General features: G+C 44.8%; 1 protein-coding gene across 5 annotated transcripts in view; it reads right to left on the bottom strand.

The window, feature by feature from the left end:
- The window catches only part of DAP3 (death associated protein 3), a 57232-nt gene that overhangs the window by 3630 nt on the left and 29094 nt on the right, over nt 1–24508 (bottom strand). For 4 of the 5 annotated variants that reach the window (XM_063626828.1, XM_063626827.1, XM_063626829.1 and 1 more), the window contains 9 exons: nt 17751–17873; nt 12758–12859; nt 8878–8986; nt 8348–8440; nt 6641–6771; nt 5268–5348; nt 5024–5182; nt 2440–2499; nt 1838–1927 (listed from right to left, as the gene is read on the bottom strand). In XM_063626828.1, the coding sequence (XP_063482898.1) occupies nt 1838–1927; nt 2440–2499; nt 5024–5182; nt 5268–5348; nt 6641–6771; nt 8348–8440; nt 8878–8986; nt 12758–12859; nt 17751–17873 (948 nt within the window). The remainder of the gene's footprint in view (nt 1–1837; nt 1928–2439; nt 2500–5023; nt 5183–5267; nt 5349–6640; nt 6772–8347; nt 8441–8877; nt 8987–12757; nt 12860–17750; nt 17874–24508) is intronic. The other variant, XM_063626831.1, reaches the window with a different exon arrangement.

Genomic DNA, 24508 nt, shown 5'->3' with positions numbered 1-24508 from the left:
AAAAACAAACGCAGATGTGTGTGAATGTGTATAAACATGTATATGCATATGGTTCACACATATACATACATACATGTATGTACGTACATCTATTTATGAACTTTGCTGTGAGGGCCTAGGAGAAAGGACACCTCAGTAGCAGTGAGTATACCTAGGACTCAGGCCTTGGTTGCTAAATACCAGTCTCCTCTAAAATAAGCCAACGCTCTTTGGAGAAATGGAGTGATTCCAGGGCCGGGCATGGGAAGTATAAGAGGGGTCTGGAACATATTTTTATGACAGAAAATGAAGTGGTCAAAGAATGATAGGAGCTGGATATGGTGGCTCACGCCAGTAATCCCAGCACTTTAGGAGGCCGAGGTGGGAGGATTGCTTGAGGCTAGCAGTTCAAGACCACCCTAGGCAACAACATAGTTAAGACAATGCCTGTAAAAAAAAAAAAAAAGGAAAGAAAAGAAAAAGACAACATTCAGTGTTGGGTGTGGTGGCATGTGCTCAAGGCTACAGTGAGCTATGATGGTGCGACTGCACTACAACCTGGGTGACAGAGACCCTGTCTCCAAAAAAATAATGATGGGGACATGTTAAAAGGATATAGAAGTTACCTTGAAGGAGCTTTTTTTCCTGTTGGACAGGGCCGCACTCTATTGCCCAGGCTGGAGTACACTGGCAAAATCAGGGCCCACTACAGCCTTGACCTCCTGGGCTCAAGCGATCCTCCCACCTCAGTTTCCAGAGTAGCTGTGACTACAGGTGAATGCCACCATGCCCAGCTAGTTTTAAAATTTTTTTTGTAGAGATGGAGTCTCACTTTGTTGCCCAGGCTGGTCTCAAACTCCTGAGCTCAAGGGATCCTTCTGCCTTGGCCTCCCAAAGTGCTGTGATTACAGCTGTGAGCTACCACGCCTGGCCATGAAGGAATTGTTTTTTTGTTTTTTGTTTTTCTTGAGACAGAGTCTTGCTTTGTGGCTCAGGCTAGAGTGTAATGGCGCAATCTTGGTTCACTGCAACCTCCGCCTCCTGGGTTCAACTGATTCTTCTGCCTCAGCCTCCAGAGTAACTGGGACTACAGGCACGCACCACCACACCCGGCTAATTTTTATATTGTTAGTAGAGACAGGATTTCACTATATTGGCCAGGCTGGTCTTGAACTCCTGACCTCGTGATCTGCCCGCCTCGGCCTCCCAGAATGCTGGGATTACAGGCGTGAGCCACCACACCCGGCCAGTGAAGGAATTTTTAATAGCCAAATCTAAGATGATTTGAGCACCAAAATAAAAAGTGATGGTAATGATTTAGATTCTATTAAATAAAAATCCACAAGTCCATACCAGGTGCGGAGGCTCCATGCCAGGTATAACTAAAGTAACGGATACCAAAACCAGTAGGTGGAAGTTTGAGAAGTAACAGGATCTTTACCTAGTCTCAAAGTATATCTCTACAACATACATATTAATTCCAAAGCAAAATAATAACTTTACTGGGCCGGGCGCGGTGGCTCACGCCTGTAATCCCAGCACTTTGGGAGGCCGAGACGGGTGGATCACGAGGTCAGGAGATCGAGACCATCCTGGCTAACACGGTGAAACCCTGTCTCTACTAAAAATACAAAAAATTAGCTGGGCGCGGTGGCAGGTGCCTGTAGTCCCAGCTACTCGGGAGGCTGAGGCAGGAGAATGGCATGAACCCGGGAGGCGGAGCTTGCAGTGAGCCGAGGTCGCACCACTGCACTCCAGCCTGGGGGACAGAGCAAGACTCTGTCTCAAAAAAAAAAAAAATTTTTTTCTTTAGACAGGATAACAATCTAAGTAGAAACAAATTTTCCTTTGACTTGACCTTTCCCAGCAACTCCTGGGGCAGATAGGCTTTCCGGGGCTTAAAGAGAGACCCAGTCTGGCTCAAAGTCGACACAATGGCGCCTCCATGCTGAAAGAAAAGAGAAAAGGCTGAACTGGAAAAAGTTAAAAAGGATGGAAAACTGCATTAATCATCTGTAGATGTTTTTTTTCTTTCTTGGGCATGCAGTGTTACAAAAGTGTGGTCTAGCACAGTTAAATGGCAACTAAATTGGTTATTCCAGATTTGGCTCTGACAATAAACTGCTACCTGATTTTAAATTTACCATGACATATTTGTGGGTCTCAAACTCTTTTCCAAAGACGGTAAGGAGAAACAAAAACACTTTAAATGTCTGCAAGCAAAATAAAATTAGGCCAATATTTAAATAAAATGGTTTTGAATAAACTTACTTTGGAAAGATTATAAACCATATATACAGAGAGATTTTAATTCAGACTTTATTTCTAACTTGGTACAGATACAGGAGTTAAGTAAGACATAATAACTTACTGTCCATAAAGTTAGAAACTGTAAAGTATTAGCAATGAAAATGAAAATACATTTCTTTCTGAAATGTGTGAGGTAGCATATGCACTTACCCAATCATTTTTCATCATTTTCCTCAAGTTGTGAACAAGCGCTAATTCCTCTGGGGCAATCTGCATATTGGACAGAAAGAGAGAAGAGATCATCACGTGCCTTTCCTAGATGTTCTCCTGAAACAACTGACAACAATTTTTTTTTTTTTTTTTGACGGAGTCTCGCTCTGTTGCCCAGACTGGAGTGCAGTGGTGCGATTTGGGCTCACTGTAACCTACACCTCCTGGGTTCAAGCGATTCCCCTGCCTCAGCATCCTGAGTAGCTGGGACTATAGGCGCGCACCACCACCGCCTAACTTTTTGTATTTTTAGTAGAGACAGGGTTTCACCGTGTTAGCCAGGACGGTCTCAAACTCCTCACCTTGTGATCCGCCCGCCTCGGCCTCCCAAAGTGCTGGGATTACAAGCATGAGCCACTGCGCCCGGCAACAATTTTTTTAAAACCCTCAACTAAGACATAATTGTATACCTGAAGGTACTCCCTCTAGGATAAGCCACATAGCCTCTGGCCCTAGAACTGCCATGCTTCTGGAGATTAACAGTAACTGAGAAAAACACCCACTGCCCCAAACCAGCCCCATTTTGATGCTTCTGATCTCCTCTGCTTAGACCATCTGGCCTCATTTTGAAAAAGAATCAAAAGACAGAAAAAAATTAAGAAAGAAAGAAAACATAGTTTCTGCTGTCATTCTCTTTCCACAACATACTCCCTTCGTTTTCTTTTTTTTTTTTTTTTTTTTTTGAGACGGAGTCTCACTCTGTTGCCCAGGCTGGAGTGCAGTGGTGCGATCTCGGCTCACTGCAAGCTCCGGCTCCCGGGTTCACGCCATTCTCCTGCCTCAGCCTCCCGAGTAGCTGGGACTACAGGCGCCCGCCAACACGCCCGGCTAATTTTTTGTATTTTTAGTAGAGACGGGGTTTCACCGTGTTAGCCAGGATGGTCTCGATCTCCTGACTTCGTGATCCGCCCGCCTCGGCCTCCCAAAGTGCTGGGATTACAGGCTTGAGCCACCGCGCCCGGCCTCCTTCGTTTTCAATGAATAGTGGAACTCTTGGCATTACCTCCTCCTCTGATTCCATTTTACTGTTTATCTTTTTTTTTTTTTTTTTGAGACGAGAGTCTCATTCTGTTGCCCAGCCTGGAATGCAGTGGCACGATCTCCACTCATTGCAGCCTCTGCCTCTTGGGCTCAAGCCATCCTCCCATCTCAGCCTTCCAAGTAGCTGGAGCTACATACAGGTGCAAACCACCATGCCCAGCTAGTTTTTTATATTTTTTGTAGAGACAGGGTTTCACTGTGCTGCCCAGGCTGATCTCAAACTCCAAACTCCTGGACTCAAGCAAACCACCCATCTTGGCCTCCTAAAAGTGCTGGGATTACAGGCATCAGCCACCACACCAGGCCTTGCTGTTTATCTTCACATATATATACGAATATATATGTGTATATATACACATATGAATATGTATATATACATATATGAATGTATATGTATATATACACATATGAATATGTATATATGAATGTATATGTATACATATATGAATGTATATGTGAATATGTGTGTACACATACATATACATGTATATATACATGTACGTATATACATATATGATTATACATACATATATGAATACTATATATACATATATGAATATATGTATATTCATATATAATGAATACATATATGTATTCATTATACATAATGAATATGAATAGATACAAATATATGTGTGTATATACATATATGATACATATGTGTGTATATACATCTATGAATACATGTGTGTATATATACATATATATGAATATACATGTGTGTATATATACATATATATGAATATATATATATGGTTGGTTTTTTTTTGAGACAGAGTTTCGCTCTTGTTGCCCAGGCTGGAGTGCAGTGGTGTGATCTTGGCTCACTGCAACCTCCGCCTCCCAGGTTCAAGCGATTCTCCTGCCTCAGCCTCCCGAGTAGCTGGGATTACAGGTATGTGCCACCATGCCCAGCTAATTTTGTATTTTTAGTAGAGATGGGTTTCTCCATGTTGGTCAGGCTGGTCTCAAACTCCAAGCTCAGGTGATCTGCCCGCCTCAGCCTCCCCAAGCACTGGGATTACAGGCATGAGCCACTGCACCCAGCCATATATATATTTTTTAAGAGACGGGATTTCACTCTGTCACTCAGGTTGGTGTGCAGTGTTGCAATCATGCCACACTACAACCTTGAACTCCAGGGCTCAAGTGATCCTCTGGCCTCAGCCTTCCAGTAGCGGTGACTACAGGTGTGTACCACCATGCTGGCTACCGGCTAATTTCTTATTTTTTTAGAGGCAAGGGCCTTGCTATAGTGCCCATCCTAGTCTTGAACTCCTGGCCTCAAGCGATCCTCCCACCTCAGCCTCCTGGGCCACTGGGATTACAGGTGTGAGCCACTGCACCCAGCTCTTTACTGTTTATCTTCAAATATTCCTAGGGCAAGAAAACATATTGTATGGTCTACAAGACTAAGACCCAGCCTCCATACTGATGGAACCAGAAATCAGAGAAACAAGATAGAGACACCCAGTTTTCCTACCGGGCTTTTATCTTCTCTTTTCAGAGTGGTTCTTCCCCAAAGAGCATTGATTCCATCCACGGCCACTAGGAGGTGAAAAATACCCAAAGAACTTTGCCTCTTTAGCTCTTTCAGCACAATTCCAACTGCATCTGTGGCGTTCCTCACCCGTGTTATGCCCTATTGGGAGAGACAGTGGATTGTAGTGCTACCAGAGGTCTTCTCTTGTTATTGCATGTTACACATTCAGTGTTTTTTCTTATACCTGTTCAACCACTTCTCCCAGAGGACTCCCTTTCTCAGTGCTTTCTCTCTTATTCCAGACATACTTCTCTTGAACTTTTATCTAAAAGCAAGCAAAGAAAATAAAAACCAAAAAAAGGCTACTTGGCCTAAGGGTGAAACCATCCCTTGAAAAGGTTGGAGGCTAAGGTTAACAGGAGTTCATTTTAATCTATTGTTCAGGTTCTGTAAGAGACCTCAACGTAGAAGTGAATGCTTTTTTTTTTTTTTTTGAGGCAGCATCTCGTTCTGTAACCCAGGCTGAAGTGCACTGGCACGATCTCAGCTCACTGCAATATCCACCTCCCAGGTTCAAGCGATTCTCTTGCCTCAGCCTCCCAAGTAGCTGGGATTTCAGGTGTGTGCCACCACGCCTGGCTAATTTTTGTATTTTTAGTAGAGATGGGGTTTCGCCATGTTGGCCAGGCTGGTCTAGAATTCCTGACCTCAGGTGATCTGCCCACCTTGGCCTCCCAAAATGCTGGGATTACATGTCTAAGCCACCACGCCTGACCTCTTTTTTCTTTTTTTTTGAGACCATCTCTCACTCTGTCACCCAGGCTGGAGTACAATGGCACTATCTCGGCTCACTGCAACCTCTGATTCCCAGGTTCAAGAGATTCCCCTGCCTCAGCCTCCTGAATAGATGGGCCTACAGGCGTGCACCACCACGCCTGGCTAATTTTTGTATTTTTAGTAGAGATGGGGTTTCACCATGTTGGCCAGGCTCATCTCGAACTCCTGACCTCAGGTGATCCGCCTGCCTTGGCCTCCCAAAGTGCTGACATTACAGATGTGAGCTCCTGTGCCTGACCAAAGTGAATGTTTTCTAATCCATTTCTGCTTGGAGCCTTGAAGAAACATACATAAGGGATTCTGATGAAAATGTCCAGAATGAGACTCTGGCATCTGCATTTTTAACAAGCTCTTAGGTGACTCTGCTTTATATCCAGAGTTGAAGGCCCCTGGTCTAGACAGGGTATCCAAGAATCACCAGTGTAAAGAAGAATTTTTCCAATACATTTCTGGTTCCCTAAAAAGATCTTGTCTGGAGAAAATCATGTAGTTGGAAATGTGCTTGCGAGGGACTGGAGGCTGCACCTTGAAAAGTCAATGAATCAACTGGATTTCACTTTGCTGCCCACAAAATGGGAACAACTTACTGTTGCCTATTTATTTCACATGAATAAATGAGTTTCAAGTTATGAGTCCACTGTGGGCAAAACGTATAAAAGAAATTAAAAATGATACAGTTATTCCAACTCCAGTATCAGTTCTCCATAGTCTATTGGTACTCAGGGCACAAAGAATCCATAAAAGGACTACCTAGCACTCAACTTCTGGGAGTCTAGTCACCTGGTTCAGGAAGTGCTCATTTGTAGTTTTGAAATTCTTCAGCCAGGTTGAAGCCTCTAAAGGTTGATCAAAGCGCTGTTTGTTGTAGCTGGACTGCAGAAGATCCCGACAATTTTTCACCCAAAGATGAGCTTTAAAAAAAAGAGGCAGAAGAAAACAAGCCAGGCAGAAACTGTATTCGACTCGAAATATTCTATGCCTCTTTTAAGTTATGGGAAATGACTTTAGTTTCTCATATATATTTCTTTTCTTTTTTTTTTGAGACAAGGTCTTACTCTGTCACCCAGGCTAGAAGGCAGGATGTGATCACAGTTCACTGTAACCTTGAACTCCTAGGCTCAGGCAATCATCCTGCCTCAGCCTCTCAAAGTGCTGTTGAACCACTGTGCCTGGCCTTGTCAGGTCCATCTTAGACTAAACATTATCATTAGAATCAATAGATAAAACATACCAACTGTATTAAATATCACTTCTGCTTACTGGCAGGTTTGAAAGGTAAGTCAGAAAATGTGGATGTCACATAAGCAGGGTTGTTTAAAAAAGAAAGAAAATGTGGATGCACACAACACTGAACAAAAAAGAGAAAAATGCAAGTTTTGACAATCCATACTGACGACTCTAGAATGCTGATAAATGGTAAAAGGCTCTATGGGTACTCAGGACTGTTAACAGATGGCAAAACAAAACAAAACAAAACAAAACTCCATGGTGACCTCTAAGGCAGAGTTTTATGCCCATGGGTATTAAGTATCAAAAGAAGGACTGCTTAGCATCAAAAGCCTTCAGGAAGCTTTTAGCCGAATTTCCTTTTGTCACACTGACTTCACCTTGTAATCTGCTTGGCAGTGATACCATGAAGAAATCATGATGGATGAGCTCAGACTGCTCTACATCTGGAGCAAAGGCTTTTCTTCTTCTTCTTTTTTCTTTTTTTTTTTTTGAGACAGGGTCTTGCTTTGTTGTCCACGCTAGAGTGTAGTGGTGCGATCACAGCTCACTGCAGCCTCCTCCTGGGCTCTAAGCAATATTCCGGCCTCAGCCTCCCAAAGTGCTGGGATTATAGGTTTGAGCCATCGTGACTGGCAAAGGCTTTTCCTTTAGCTATCAGATCCCTGTTAGGAAATTAAAGCTGAGGCCCGGCGCAGTGGCTCACGCCTGTAATCCCAGCACTTTGGGAGGCCGAGGCAGGTGGATCACCTGAAGTCAGGAGTTCGAGACCAGCCTGGCCAACATGGTGAAACCCCGTCTCTACTAAAAATACAAAAAAAATAAGCCAGGCATGGTGGCGGGCGCCTGTAGTCCCAGCTACTCGGGAGGCTGAGGCAGAAGAATGGCGTGAACCCAGGAGGCAGAGCTTGCAGTGAGCTGAGATCGTGCCACTGCACTCCAGCCTGGGCGACAGAGCAAGACTCAGTCTCAAAAAAAAAAAAAAAAAAGAAAGAAAGAAAAATTAGCTGGGTGTGGTGGGCGCCTGTAATCCCAGCTACTTGGGAGGCTGAGGCAGAAGAATCTCTTGAACCTGGGAAGCAAAGGTTGCAGTGACCTGAGATTGCACCACTACACTCCAGACTGGCCGACAAGAGTGAAACTCCATCTCAAAAAAAAAAAAAAAAAAAAAAAAAAGGAAAGAAAATTAAAGTTGCAAGGCTACCACAGTAACAGGATAACTAAACCTAACAGACAGAAGAAACAACAGGAAGGTCTTACCATCTGGAATATGTAGTATCAGCCAGTGCTGTTTTGCACAGAAATGAATAACATGGCAAAGACTGAGGGTTTTTCCTGTTCCCTTCTCTCCATCTAAAGTACATGTTGTTAAAGAAAACATGACTAGAAGGATCACTTGTACTGTGAACAGTAGTTATGCTTTGTTTTGTTTTTTTGAGACGGGGTTGGAGTGCAGTGGCTTGATATCAGCTCACAGCAACCTCCGCTTCCCGGGTTCAAGCGATTCTCCTGCCTCAGCTTCCCAAGTAGCTGGGATTACAGGTGCACGCTACCACATCCGGCTAATTTTTTGCATTTTTAGTAAATGCGGGGTTTCGCCATGTTGGCCAGGCAGGTCTTGAACTCCTGACTCCAGGTGATACGCCTGCCTTGGCTTCCCAAACTCCTGGGATTATAGGTGTGAGCTACCGTGCCCGGCCTCAACAGTACTTTTTTTCATTTCTTCTTTTGCCCTATTTGAGGGGAGAAAGCATTGGTTCATGAGGGTCCAAGCAGGCAGGAAAGGATACACAGAAGATATCGTACAGCTGGATAAGCAAAATTGGTGTTTTTCAGGTAATGTAGAAGTTCTAGGGCTGGTTTCCTTACCATCAGGCAAGCTTCACTGAATGTCTTCACCTGATAAAATAGGAAAGAAGGAAAGAGTGGGTGGGGTGTGGAAGGAGTGGGTGGGGTGTGGTATACATACTCTGCCTAAAGTGGCAACCAAGACCATCAGATTGCATGCCTCTAATTTATTCAGTTAGGAGAAGCTGGGTTGATACTGAGTTTGAAAATCTATCCATATAACTTAGCTAAAAACTGAAATACATTATTCTGCAATAAGTAACATAATAGTCAGCTTTTGATTATTGCTGTTACTGAATCATATATTCTATCTCAGCTGAAATCTATAAATAATTGATATATCTCATAACAAAATTATGTATACCACTTAGGGCCACTGTAAATATGGAAAGCATATAGAAAAATGCTTAAAATTTCTGACACAAGTTAATAATTCAATAAACATTAACTCTTCAATTTTTTTTTCTTTTTTTTTTTGAGACGGAGTTTCACTCTTTTTGCCCAGGCTGGAGTACAATGGCACAATCTCGGCTCACCACAACCTCTGCTTCCCAGTTCAAGTGATTCTCCCGCCTCAGCCTCCCGAGTAGCTGGGATTATAGGCACCCACCACCATGCCCGGCTATTTTGTATTTTTAGTACAGAAGGAGTTTCTCCATGTTGGTCAGGCTGGTCTCAAACTCCCGACCTCAGGTGATACCCTCGCCTCGGCCTCCCAAAGTGCAGGGATTACAGGCGTGAGCCACTGCGCCCGGCCTAAAATTTATTTTTAGTTAATTTTTTTTTTTTTTTTTTTTTTGAGACGGAGTCTCACTCTGTCACCCAGGCTAGAGTGCAGTGGCGCGATCTCGGCTCACTGCAACCTCCGCCTCTGGGGTTCAAACAATTCTCCTGCCTCAGCCTCCTCAGTAGCTGGGATTACAGGTGCCACCACCATGCCAGGCTGATTTTTGTAATTTTAGTAGAGACAGGCTTTCACCATGTTGGTCAGGCTGGTCTCGAACTCCTGACCTCATGATCCACCCGCCTCAGCCTCCCAAGGTGCTGGAATTATAGGTGTGAGCCACTGCACCTGGTCTAATAACCATTTAGACTTTTTTCTCTAGAACTAAATACATGGCGGCTCAGGAGCAGGTGTGACCAGCTGCCTCACAACTCTAAGGCCATCCATACCTCATACCTCCAGCATACTAACCTTTCAGAGTTCATGTGTTCATTCCCCTTTTGCTATCAGAATACTTTGGTGGGAAATTTGGGAAGCACTAATGTGTGTGAAACTGATTTGCAAAGAAAATATTAAAATATGTCTACTAATAAGAATATCTAACAAATACTCTTTGTAAGTATAACTAAAATAGTGTTTTTTATTTTTTTTGAGACAGAGTCTCGCTCTGTCGCACAGGCTGGAGTGCAGTGACATGATCTCAGCTCACTGCAACCTCCATCTCCCAGGTTCAAGCGATTCTCCTGCTTCAGCCTCACAAGTAGCTGTGACTACAGGTGTGTGCCACCATGCCCAGCTAATTTTTGTATTTTTAGTAGAGATGGAGTTTCACCATGTTGGCCAGGCTCGTCTTGAACTCCTGGCCTTAAGTAATCTGCCCACCTCGGCTTCCCAAAGTGCTGGAATTACAGGCATGAGCCACTGTACCCAGCCAGTGTTGATATTTTTAAAAGAAATCCTAACAAAACAATTGAATTGGTGTAGGATTTGACAGGCAATTTCAAACTTAATGGAAGGTTCAATGTTCAAAAAAACGTGATAAAGGTATTAAAACAAATGTCGGCTGGGCATGGTGGCTCACGCCTGTAATCCCAGCACTTTGGGAGGCCAAGGCAGGTGGATCACCTGAGGTTAGGAGTTGGAGACCAGCCTGGCCAATATGGCAAATCCCCATGTCTACTAAAAATATAAAAATTAGCCAGGCGTGGTGGCGAGCACCTGTAATCCCAGCTTCTTGGGAAGCTGAGGCAGGAGAATCACTTGAACCCAGGAGGTGGAGGTTGCAGTGAGCTGAGATTGCATCACTGCATTCCAGCCTGGGCGACAAAAGTGAAACTCTGTTTCAAAAAAAAAAAGTCACATCAGGGCTGGGAGCTGTGGCTCACACCTGTAATCCCAGCACTTTGAGATGCCAAGACAGGAGGATCGCTTGAGCCCAGGAGGTCAGAGATATAGAGTGTTCTGTGGTCACGCCACTGTACTCCAGCCTGGTTGTCAGAGTGGGACCCTGTCTCTATAATTAAAATAATAATAATAAAATAAAGTCATCTACTCTGGGCACACTGTCCGTGAGTTAGGTCTGCTCCAAAAGGAGCAGTATTTAAAAAAAAAAAAAGTCATATTAGGCAGTATGACAATGCTAATATCCACAAACAATGGTGAGGAAGTAGGCCTTCATGTAAATGAAAATTATGAGAAGAATGTGTAAGTTCTTCCAGAGCATTGTTGGTTAAGCCAGTGTGAAAACAACTTCAAATAGTTAGTTAAAGATAGAACCTCACAACCCTGAAGCTAAATAAACACTGTACTGTGAATGTCTTGGAACAGTTTAAAGTGCCACTGCAGAAGATTTCTTCTGGTTGTGTCCCATTTCCAATCTTAACAACAACAAAATTTTTTTTAATTAAAATTGTTTTTTGGAGACAGGGTCTCACTCTGTTGTCCGAGTTGGAGTGCCATGGCACTATCATAGCTCACTGCGGCCTGAACTCCTGGGCTCAAGCCATCCTCCTGCCTCAGCCTCTTAAGTAACTACCACACAGGACTAAATGTTTTTCTTTTTTTTTGAGTGAGCAGCAGCAAGATTTATTGCAAAGAGCAAAAGAACAAAGCTTCCACAGTATGGAAGGGGACCCAAGCGGGTTGCCCGTGTTTTTCTTTTCTAAATAAAGATACAGTCTCATTATATTGCCCAGCTGGTCTTGAACTCCTGCGCTCAAACAATCCTCCCACCTTCACCCCCCAAAGTGCTGAGACTACAGGCATAAACTACCTTGCCTGGCCTGTTATACCTTATTTTATTTTATGCTTGAGATAAGGTCTTGCTCTGTTGCCCAGGCTGGGGTACAGTGGTGCAATCACGGCTCACTGAAGCCCTCACCTCCTGAGCTTAAGCGATCGTCCAACCTCAGCCACCTGAGTAGCTGTGACTACAGGTGTGCATCGTGCCCAGCTAATTTTTTATTTTTAATTTTTGTAGAGACAGGTCTCTCTATGTTGTCCAGACTGGTCTCGAACTCTTGGGCCCAAGTGATCCTTCCACCTTGGCCTCCCAAAGTGCAGCTGGGATTACAGGCATGAGCCATAGCGCCCGGCCTGTTATGCCCTTATTATTCATCTAATTTCCCGAAATAAACCACACTAAAGAAATGAGATCCTCTGGCTCGCATGCTAAAACTCACCTGCATAGGCAAGTTTGATAACATTTTCACAAAATCCACAAGAGAATAAAAACCAATGCATCTAATCAAAATATCGCTTCTATTTAGCCCAGGAGTGTATTATGATTTTGCTTTTGTGCAGCATAGTAACTATTTTCATGATATTTTGCCAAGGCAAATTTTAAGTTCATTTAAAACAATTATTTGATGCTGAAATTACTGGAATCTTCTTAGGCTATACAAGGAGGAAAACATCAATACTGTTTAAATATGAGCCTAAAGTAATTGTACTAGTCACAAAAGGTAATCAACAGATGAATTTCTGATTTTCAGATTAAATTTCATCTTTTTAAATTGTCTTCTCATTTAGCCCCACCCCTTTGCTAGCAGCAGCTTGTATTCTGGGCTCCCTCCAGTTCCATTCCCTGTCTTGAGCACCTGCATCACAAAGCGAGGAGGAAGGCCATGGGGAAATAAAGTCTTCAGATCCTGGGGGGAGATGTTGTAGTGCTGACCTTCATGCTGATCCCCATGCTTGGCCTAGGAAATAAGAGTGCAAACAGGTATAATGGTGACAAAGTGACCAAGACTTTCTTTTTTGTCTTATCTATGTGTGTGTATATATGTATGTGTGTGTGTGTATATATATATATATATATTTTTTTTTTTTTTTTAAGATGGAGTTTTACTTTTGTCACCCAGGCAGGAGTGCAATGGCGCGATCTTAGCTCACTGCAACCTCCGCCTCCCGGGTACAAGCAATTCTCCTGCCTCAGCCTCCCAGTAGCTGGCATTACAATGTGCCACCGCACCCGGCTAATTTTTGTATTTTTAGTAGAGACGGGGTTTCACCATGTTGGCCAGGCTGGTCTTAAACTCCTGACCTCAGGTGATCTGCCTGCCTCAGCCTCCCAAAATGCTGCGATCACAGGGTGAGCCATCTTGCCCAGCCTTGTCTTCTTCTTTTTTTTTTGAGACGGAGTCTCACTCTGTCACCCAGGCTGGAGTGCAGTGGTGTAATCTCGGCTCACTGCAACCCCTGCCTCCCAGGTTCAAGCGATTCTCCTGCCTCAGCCTCCCAAGCATCTGGGACTACAGGCACGTGCCACCACGCCCAGCTAATTTTTGTATTTTTAGTAGAGACGGGATTTCACCATGTTGACCAGGATGGTCTTGATCCCTTGACCTCGTGATCCACTCACCTCGACCTCCCAAAGTGCTGGAATTACAGGTGTGAGCCATAGCGCCTAGCCCAGCCTTGTCTTCTTATCTGTGACCAAGACTTCGAAAATTGGTAGGGCCTGCTATTCACTCATGTCTTTATGTGTTTTATTTTTTTTTGAGATGGAGTTTCACTCTTGTTGCCCAGGCCGAAGTGCAATGGCCGAAGTGCAACCTCCGCCACCAGGTTCAACCAATTCTCCTGCCTCGGCCTCCCAAGTAGCTAGATCACAAGCATGTGCCACCACGCCTGGCTAATTTTGTATTTTTAGTAGAGACAGGGTTTCTCTATGTCAGACAGGCTGGTCTTGAACTCCCGACCTCAAGTGATCCGCCTGCCTCAGCTTCCCAAAGTGCTGGGGTTACAGGCCTGAGCCACCGCACCCGGCCTTTATGTCTTTTTTTTTTTTTTTTTTTTTTTTTTTTGAGACAAGGTCTTGCTCGGTTTACCAGGCTGGAATGCGGTGGTGCAATCACGGCTCACTGAGGCCTCCAATTCCCAGGCTCAAGAGATCCTCCCGAGTAGCTGGGACCACAGGTGTGCACCACTACACCTGGCTAATTTTTTTACCTTTTTGGTAGAGATGAGGTCTTGCTATGTTGCCCAGGTTGGTCTTGAACTCCTGAGCTCAAGTGATCCTCCCACTTTGGTCTCTCAGTGTTGGGATTACAGGCATGAGCCACTGCGCCTGGACCACTCATCTCTTAAAGCTGGAAAAGATATCTCCCATTGTTTTGAGAAAGCCTGTTGCCCAGACTGGAGTGCAGTGGCCTGATCTCAGCTGACTATAGCCTTGACCTCCTGGGCTCAAGTGATCTTTGTACCTAAACCTCTCCAGTAGCTGGGTCTACAGGTGCATGCCACTATGTACTGCTAATTGAAAAACTTTTGGCCGAGTGCAGTGGCTCATGCCTGTCATCCCAGCACTATGGGAGGCCAAGGCGGGTGGATCATGAGGTCAGGAGTTCAAGACCAGCCTGGCCAAGAGGGTGAAAGCCCATCTGTACAAAAAATACAAAAAATTAGCCAGGCACGGTGGCAGGCACCTGTAATCCCAGCTATTTGGGAGGCTGAGGCAGAGAACTGCCTGAACCCAGGAGGCGGAGGATGCAGTGAGCCAAGATCACGCCACTGCACTCCAGCCTCGGTGACACAGCAAGGCTCCGTCTAAAAAAAAGAAAAAGAAAAAGAGAAAGAAAATTGTTTTGGCTGGGCGCAGTGGCTCATGCCTGTAATCCCAGCACTTTAGGAGGCCAAGGTGAGCGGATTGCCTGAGGTCAGGAATTCAAGACCAGCCTGGCCAACATGGTAAAACCCCATCTGTACTAAAATTACAAAACTTAGCCAGGCACGGTGGTGGATGCCTGTAATCACAGCTACTTGGGAGGCTGAGACAGGAAAATCACTTAAACCCAGGAGGTGGAGGTTGCAGTGAGACGAGACTGTGCCATTGCACTCCAGCCTGTGCAAGAAGAGTGAAACTCTGTCTCAAAAAAAAAAAAAAATTGTTTTAGAGTTAAGGTCTTGCTATGTTGCCTAGGCTAGTCTAGAACTCCTAAGCTCAAGTGATCCTCCCACCTAGGCCTCCCAAAGTGCTGGGATTACAGGCATAAGCTACTGTGCCCAGCCTCATTTATCTTAGCCAAGAATGCTGGTTGCTGTCCCCAAACCCAGTATGTATATAAAAGTGGTGGCCCAAATAACGAAGCCAATTGCTCATCAAAGTAAACTGTAGGCCGGGTGCGGTGGCTCACGCCTGTAATCCCAGCACTTTGGGAGGCTAAGGCGGGCGGATCACGAGGTCAGGAGATCGAGACCATCCTGGCTAACATGGTGAAACCCCGTCTCTACTAAAAATACAAAAAATCAGCCGGGCGTGGTGGCGGGCGCCTATAGTCCCAGCTACTCGGGAGGCTGAGGCAGGAGAATGGAGTGAACCCCGGGGGACGGAGCTTGCAGTGAGCCAAGATCGCGCCACTGCACTCCAGCCTGGGCCACAGAGCGAGACTCCGTCTCAAAAAAAAAAAAAAAAAAAAACAAAGTAAACTGTAGATGTAGGGGTAGCAAAGACAATTCTTGCCATCTGGATACTTGTGTGCTGTGTATAGAGATACTCCAGTCATGTGACAAGATCATCTGCATGCTGCTGTTTCCCATAGAAACCCCAGAGGAATTGGCAGATAAAAGGACTACAGAGAAAGCTGAAAGACACTTCAGTGGCTTGATTCATTTATTCTACTTCATTTTGTGTTTGTGAAAATAGGTGAACGGTATATATATATCTGTATATCTATCTATCTATCTATCTATCTATCTATCTATCTATCTATCTATATCTTTTTTTTTTTTTTTGAGACGGAGTCTCGCACTGTCGCCCAGGCTGGAGTGCAGTGGCACGATCTCAGCTCACTGCAAGCTCCACCTCCCAGGTTCATACCATTCTCTTGCCTCAGCCTCCCGAGTAGCTGGGACTACAGGCGCCCGCCACCATGCTCAACTAATTTTTTTTTTGTATTTTTAGTAGAGATGGGGTTTCACTGTGTTAGCCAGGATGGTCTCAGTCTCCTGACCTCGTGATCCGCCTGCCTTGGCCTCCCAAAATGCTGGGATTACAGGCATGAGCCACCTCGCCCAGCCATATATATATACTTTTTAAGACAGAGTCTTGCTCTCTTGCCCAGGCTGAAGTGCAGTGGCGTGATCTTGGCTCACTGCAACTTCTGCCTCCTGGGTTCAAGCAATTCCCCTGCCTCAGCCTCCTGAGTAGCTGGGATTACAGGTGCCCGCCACCACACCCAGCTAATTTTAGTATTTTTAGTAGAGACAAGCTTTCGCCATGTTGGCTAGGCTGGTCTAGAACTCCTGACCTCAAGTGATCCTCCTGCCTCGGCCTCCCAAAGTGCTAGGATGACAGTCGTGAGTCACCCCACATGGCCAAAGGCTAGAGATATATTAAAACACACCCTGCTGAGATCATGTTTTGGGTAATGGGTGATTACTTTTTCTTTCCACGCAGACTGTATTAAGATGGGAAGACTCAGAGGGTAGGGGCAGGGAAAGAAAGGTATTGGTTCCTCACATTACAGCACACACCACAAATAAACTTCATTTATGAGAGGCAGCAACAAAAAGAAATCAATATCCAGTCTAATGGGGAACTGGACTAGAAAATGCAACACTAGGCTGGGCGCGGTGGCTCACGCTTGTAATCCCAGCACTTTGGGAGGCCGAGGTGGGCGGATCACGAGGTCAGGAGATCGAGACCGTCCTGGCTAACATGGTGAAACCTCGTCTCTACTAAAAATACAAAAAATTAGCCGGGCGTGGTAGCGGGCGCCTGTAGTCCCAGCTACTCGGAGAGGCTGAGGCAGGAGAATGGCGTGAACCCGGGAGGCGGAGCTTGCAGTGAGCCGAGATTGCACCACTGCACTCCTGCCTGGGTGACAGAGTGAGACTCCGTCTCAAAAAAAAAAAGCAACACTAGATACTGCTGGAATCCTGGCTTCTGCAGACAAAATTCACTTTAAATGCTGCTCTTCTCATAACAAATCAAGTTAGTTCCCTCTCCAGACCCTAGGAAATCCACTTACAAAACTGCAAAATAGCACCAGATTGGTTATTAGAAAAATTGGGTTCTGAACCTGATCTGGTAGAAAATTGTGGGCAAGTAGTTTAATTTCTTTAGTACTCTCCATACCAGAGGTTGTTAAGTTATGGCTGGGCGCCTGTTTTGTAAATAGAGTTTTACTGGAACATGTTCACACCCATTTGTTTATGGCAGAGTTGAGTACTTGTGACAGATCATCCCAGTCCATCGGCCTGAAAAATTCACTACATGGTCCTTTAAGAAAACGTCTGTCACCCAACACATAATATAAGCAATAATAATTGGTAAACTTAACCCTGTAAGAAATTAAACTTAGTAAGTATCGAGTATTCGACAACTCTATGCTCAGCAAAATCCGTGGAACTAGGTGAATTCACTAGTCAGGATTACATGGGAGCAGGTATGGACGGAGCTGGTCAGTGTATGTTACCACAGTGTCAGACAGGGACAGGGAGAATCTGGGTTCCAGAGTGCTATCTCAGGTGCACTATCTGAGTAAATGCAAATCTACTAAGTATCAGTTTCAGTTTTCCTATGCAAAATGAGGATAGGAACACAAATCATAAGCCCTGAGAAACCCCATATACACATTAGTAACTCACCGGGTCATTCTCATTGGTGCGGGAAATGGCTCTCGGACTCTCAACTGGAACCTGGTTATCTAGGTGAGCAGCAATGCTTTGGCGAGCCTGGGTCCCCATGTGTAAAAAACGCCCAGGGTCCAACTATAAGAGAAACATTTCAGTGTTATGGGGTTATCAAACTTTTTTTTTTTTTTGAGACGGAGTTTCACTCTTGTTGCCCAAGCTGGAGTGCAATGGCGTGATCTCGGCTCACTACAACCTCCGCCTCCCGGGTTCAAGTGATTCTCCTGCCTCAGCCTCCTGAGTAACTGGGATTACAGGTGCGTGCCACCACACCCGGCTAATTTTTTATATTTTTAGTAGAAACGAGATTTCACCATGTTGGCCAGGCTGGTCTCGAACTCCTGAACTCAGGTGATCCGCCTGCCTCTGCCTCCCAAAATGCTGGGATTACAGGCTTGAGCCACCACACCTGGCCAATCAAACTTTTTATGCTTGCCAAAACACTGAGAAGGTGAGCCATGTCTGCAACAGGGATGTCACTAACATACATTTTTCTTCTATGTAAAAAGGATCCCTGTTATTATTTAAAATTCACTAAGTCCAATGACATTATTCATATTCTATATCTGTTCCAGTCTGTGTATTGCCTTATCAGGGGTCTGTACTATATGGAAACAAACAATTCTGTCAGAGATTATTCAGGAGCATGCATAGCATAGCCATTAGCAAACTTGCAGCAGGAAAGCTCTTTTAATGCGCTTGCACAGCGATGAATGGTTGTCAAAACTGTGTAATTCTCATTCTCTGTCAGTCACCTCAGTTATCAGGGGATCAGTGCAATGCTCCTCACTATGTGGCAGCTATAATTACATGCCCTGTAACAATTTTCCTGCTAATTGTGCCCTGGAATAAAGGATCTTTCATTAGAGACATGTAATAAGGGAGTATGTCAAATACATAGCTAAGCGAAAGCAAACTGCTCTATAGGTAACTCAGTGAACTGTACACTGAAACCTCTGAACCAACAGGGAGGGGAAGGGAGAGATTTCAGTAGACAAATCTAACAAAATGGTAAGTGAAAAACCCCAAAACTGAGCTTAAGGATAACAAGTCTTATGTAGAAAGTGAAAAGATGTGTTATGAGGAAAAGATTAGGGAATGCAGCCAGGAGAAGCGAGAGAACAGAAATATAATGGAAAGTGTAATAAGGGAGTTGCTTAATAAATAGATTATCATATGAAAGCTACCAGTATTTTATAGTCTCACCAAGCAGCTTCTCACTCTCTCTCTTTTTTTTAAGACAGGGTCTTGCTCTGTCACCCACGCTGGACTGCAGTGGCACGATCACGGCATACTGTAGTCTCAAACTCCCAGGCCCAAGCCATGCTCCCATCTCAGGCTCCCAAGTAGCTGGGACTACAGGTGCATGCCACTACGCCCAGCTAATTTTTTTTTATTTTTTGTAGACAGGGTCTTGCTATGTTGCCCAGGCTGCTCTCCAACTCCTGTGCTCAAGTGATCCTCCTGCCTTGGCCTTCCAAAGTGCTGGGATGATAGGTGTGAGCCACTGCACCTGGCTCACCAAGCAGCTTTTTGTGGTTTTTTTTTTCTTTTTTTTGAGATGGAGTCTTGCTCTGTTGCCCAGGCTGGGGTGCAGTGGCACAATCTTGGCTCTCTGCAACCTCTGCCTCCTGGGTTCAAGTGATTCTCCTGCCACAGCCTCCTGAGCAGCTGGGATCATAGGAGTGTGCCACCACACCCAGCTAATTTTTCTAATTTTTAGTAGAGACAGGATTTTGCCATGTTGGCCAGGCTGGTCTCAAACTCCTGACCTGAGGTGATCCTCCCACCGCAGCCTCCCAAAGTGCTGGGATTACAGGCGTGAGCCACCGTGCCCAGCCTACCAAGCAGCTTTTTGAGTGCAGAAAATATATGTTATCTCTGTACCATCCCTTCTCACACTTACACCCATTTTATGACATGATCCTAAACTCCATATATAAATTATGTGTCTAACATTCCCACTACACAGGTTGAGAAAGACTATCGTACCCATCACTTTTTTTTTTTTTGAGACAGAATCTCACTCTTGTCGCCCAGGCTGGGGTGCAATGGCATGATCTCAGCTCACTACAACCTCTGCCCCCAGGTTCAAGTGGTTCTCCTGCCTCAGTAGCTGGGATTACAGGCGCCCGCCACCACGCCTGACTAATTTTTGTATTTTTAGTGGAGACTGGGTTTCACCATGTTGGTCACACTGGTCTGGAACTCCTGACCTCAGACTATCTGCCCGCCTTAGCCTCCCAAAGTGCTGGGATTACGGGCGTGAGCTACTACGCCCGGCCAACACATAACATTTTAACTTGTATCTTTATCTCTAAATCTTTGATTTTTTCATCTTTCATAGTCCTTCACCTTCCCGAAAATAGGCTTAACCTTCGACTAATCTAAAAGCTTGGCCGGGCCCGGTGGCGCACGCCTGTAATCCCAGCACTTTGCAAGGCCGAGGTGGGCAGATCACGAGATCAGGAGATCGAGACCATCCTGGCTAACATGGTGAAACCCCGTCTCTACTAAAAATACAAAAAAAAATTAGCCGGGCGCGGTGGCGGGTGCCTGTAGTCCCAGCTACTCAGGAGGCTGAGGGAGGAGAATGGCGTGAACCTGGGAGGCGGAGCTTGCAGCGAGCCAAGATAGCTCCATTGCACTCCAGCCTGGGCGACAGAGCAAGACTCCGCCTCAAAAACAAAACAAAACAAAACAAAAAAATAAATAAAATAAAAGCTTGGATGGAGCCAGGTGTGGTGGTCCACTCCTGTAGTCCCAGCTACTTGGGAGCTAAAGTGGAAGGACTGCTTGAGGGCAGCAGTTCCACATCAGCCAGGGAAGCACAGTGAGACCCTGACAATAAAAAAATTTTAAAAAGCTTAGAAGGCTTCAGAACGATGTCAAAATAAGTCTCAAATTCCTTAGCATAACAATCTAGACCACTGTGATGACTTCAGCCCACCTTTGTAATTTCATTTATAACCACATGACCATGCTAAAACATGTCACTTTTATGCCTCTATACTTCTGCTCATTCTACTTCAACTTCCCTCTCTCCCCATTTAAATCTTTCCCATTCATCAAGCCTCAACTCGAATGTCACATCCTCAGTGAAAATTTGCCAGACACCTCCAGTCAAAAGTAATTCTCTTTCCTTTCTGTTAATAGCACTCTTTGTATTGCACAGCAATTTTATTACACTGTCTTGAGTTGTACTCATGCCTACTGTTAACTGAGTATCTATTAGATGTTAGGCAATACAGTATTGTACATGTACTAGTTTTAAACATAGAAGTCCTAGAAGATAGGCAGAATATTATCAACCCTGTGTTATGATGGGGAAGACAAGGTTCAGGGAAGCTGAGTAATTTTGATTAAGGTCACAGAGTTTTAGGTGGTGAACTGGAATTGACATCGAAGTTTGTTTCTATTTAAAAAAAAAAAAAGTATCATGTTATCTTATACATGCTTGTCTCCTAGGCTACACGCTTGGAAGAGAAGGGGTCAGATTTTATTCATTTTTGTATCTCCCTCTCTGAATACTTAACACACTACCAGTACTTAGTTTGCCCTGGAATAAAGAATCTGAAACTGAAAACATGCAATGAGAGAGTATGTAAAGCATCCACGAAGGAAAGTAAATGCTCTATATGAAACTTAATGAAGTATACACAGAAACTTCTGAACCATTGCTTGTAGATTTTAAAAGTAACTGTCAAGTACTAGAGTTGCTCCAGCTTTGTCTGAGAATGTATGTAAATTACAGCAGAAGCAGCAATGCTTGGGAAATATCCAAATATCCAAATCGTTCTCTACACTTCTCAGCCTCCCTTGCAGAAATGGGAGGGGTCATGTGATTCCTTTGGCTAAAGACCTATGAATGGAAATAACTTGCGTCATTGTGTCCATTCTAGTCAGAGCCAATTAAGTGTGAGGTATAAATTATCTCTCCCTCCCCACCTTAAAAGCTATATGTTGTGATGTATCCCCAAGAAGGTAAACTTTTGTCCCTCCATCCAGACTTCAATCTTGCTTGCAAAGCCTTTTTGAAAGATAGGAACAGCAAAAACAAAGCAAAACACATGCACACAACACAAACAATATCCTTTGTGTTAGGCCACTGAGAATACAAGCCTTGTTACTTCAGCATAGCAATCTGAATAATACATCCTAGTACTACTTAAACGCTACTCAATTTTATCTACCAGAGAGAAAGCACCATGCCTCTTTACAAAGCAGAGTGGAAAACAAACTATTCAAGGGCCACAAGGTGGTGCTATTTCTACAGTAATGTGATGACATTTTTTTTTTTTTTTTTTTTTTTTTTTTTGAGACGGAGTCTCGCTCTGTCACCCAGGTTGGAGTGCAGTGGCGCGATCTCGGCTCACTGCAAGCTCCGCCTCCCGGGTTCACGCCATTCTCCTGCCTCAGCCTCTCCGAGTAGCTGGGACTACAGGCGCCCGCCACCACGCCCGGCTAATTTTTTTGTATTTTTAGTAGAGACGGAGTTTCACCGTGGTCTCGATCTCCTGACCTCGTGATCCGCCCGCCTCGGCCTCCCAAAGTGCTGGGATTACAAGCGTGAGCCACCGCGCCCGGCCGATGACATTTTTGTTATACTTTTTTTTTGACATAGGGTGGGGTCTTGCTATATTGCCCTGGACAGTCTCAAATTCCTGGGCCCACATGATCCTCCTGCCTCAGCCACCCAAGTAGCTGAAACTACAGGTACTTTTTGAAGCAAATTAAAAGCTAGCAAAATGGAATCTGTCTCAAAAAAAAAAAAGATTCCATTTGAGACAGAGTTTTGCTCTTGTTGCCCAGGCTAGAGTGTGCAATGGTGTGATCTTGGCTCACTGCAACCTCTGCCTCCCAGGTTCAAGCAATTCTCCTGCTTCAGCCTCCTGAGTAGCTGGGATTACAGGCATGCGCCACTGCACCTGGCTAATTTTGTATTTTTAGTAGTGACGGGGTTTCTCCATGTTGGTCAGGCTGGTCTCGAACTCCCGACCTCAGGTGATCGCCTGCCTCGGCCTTCCAAAGTGCTGGGATTTCAGGTGTGAGCCACCACGCCTGGCCTACAGCAAAATGGAATCTTTAGTTCTTAAAGTTTTATATATGATATCACTCAAGTAGACTGTTGTTTCCAGAGAAAACAACCATCTGTACAATTGCCTCTGTACAGTTCCAGAATGAACATCCTGCAGTTTCTGAAAGAGCATTTGTGGGCCAATCTAGAAGATCATTGTGATGGTTAATATTAAGCATCAACTTGATTGGATTAAAGGCTGTAAAGTATTGTTCCTGGGTGTGTCTGTGAGGGTGTTGCCAAAGGAGATTAACATTTGAGTCAGTGGACTGGGAGGGGCAGACCCACCCTCATTGTGGGTGGACACCATCTAATCACCTGCCAGGGCAGCTAGAATAAAGCAGGCAGAAGAAAGTGGGATGAGCCGACTTGCTGAGTCTTCCAGCCTTCATCTTTCTCCTGAGCTAGATGCTTCCCACCCTCGAACACTGGACTCCAAGTTCTTCAGCTTTTGGACTCTTGGACTTACAACAGTGATTTGCCAGGGGCTCTCAGGCCTTTAGCCACAGACTGAAGGCTGCACTGTCAGCTTCCCTACTTTTGAAGTTTTGGGACTTGGACTGGCTTCCTTGCTCCTCAGCTTGCTCACGGCCTACTGTGGGACTTCGCCAGATAGTGTGACTCAATACTCCTTAACAAACTTCTTCATATATACTTCTATCCTATTAGTGCTGTCCCTGTAGAGAACCCTGACTAATACAGTCACCCTGAACCAAACTAGAAAAAAAACAAAAACAAAAAAAAAAAACACCAAAACTTTCCCTCACTGACAGCGCTCTACAGTCTAGCCTCAGGTCTTTCTCGTCTGTTATTAAGAAAGAGGAAATTTTTTTTTTCTTTTGAGATGGAGTCTTCCTCTGTTGCCCAGGCTACAGTGCAGTGGTGTGATCTTGGCTCACTGCAACCTCCACCTCTTGGGTTCAAGCGATTCTCTTACCTCAGCCTCCCGAGTAGCTGGGATTACAGGTGTGTGCCACCACACGCCAGCTAATTTTTGTATTTTTAGTAGAGACGGGGTTTCACTATGTTGGCCAGGCTGGTCTCAAACTCCCGACCTCAGGTGATCTTCCCGCCTCGGCCTCCCAAAGTGCTAGGATTACAGGCATGAGCCACCGCGCCCGACCAAGAGAGGAAATTTATTTTAGCCTTGTAATATGATCAGTTGAGTCCAGAATCCATCCCTCTGCTGATCCTTGCTTTCATTTCATTTTATAATAATGGGTTATTTTATGTATTAATATATAGGCCTGAGGGAAGGGGGCACATGCAGGGAGAGCCATACAGGAGGAAGGGCTCCTTTTCTAGGAAATCTAATCTGTAATTAAATCAGCTGAAAATGACCAAGTCTTTCTGGCTCGGTTCTGAGCCTTTCAGGATCTCCTACTGACTCGACTAATCCAGCTCAGGTGCTCCTCTTTGGGGCTGCAAGAGCACCATACTGAAATAGTCATTTTTCATGATTCTACTGGACTGTAAGTTCTGGAGAACATGGACCATAAAATGCAATAGAGCACAGTGGTTAGGCCACAGGCTTTGAAGTCAGACAGACCTGGCATCTCATGTGGGCTTTGCAACCTCACAGGCTATTTCCTCAGGTAAGTTACCTAGCCAATCTCATCTTTAGTTTCTCCATCTG

Source organism: Symphalangus syndactylus, chromosome 12 (assembly GCF_028878055.3).
Source record: "Symphalangus syndactylus isolate Jambi chromosome 12, NHGRI_mSymSyn1-v2.1_pri, whole genome shotgun sequence".
NCBI classification, from domain to species: domain Eukaryota; kingdom Metazoa; phylum Chordata; class Mammalia; order Primates; family Hylobatidae; genus Symphalangus; species Symphalangus syndactylus.
Note: the sequence above shows the minus strand (reverse complement) of the source record. Positions and strands in the feature narration are given on the sequence as shown.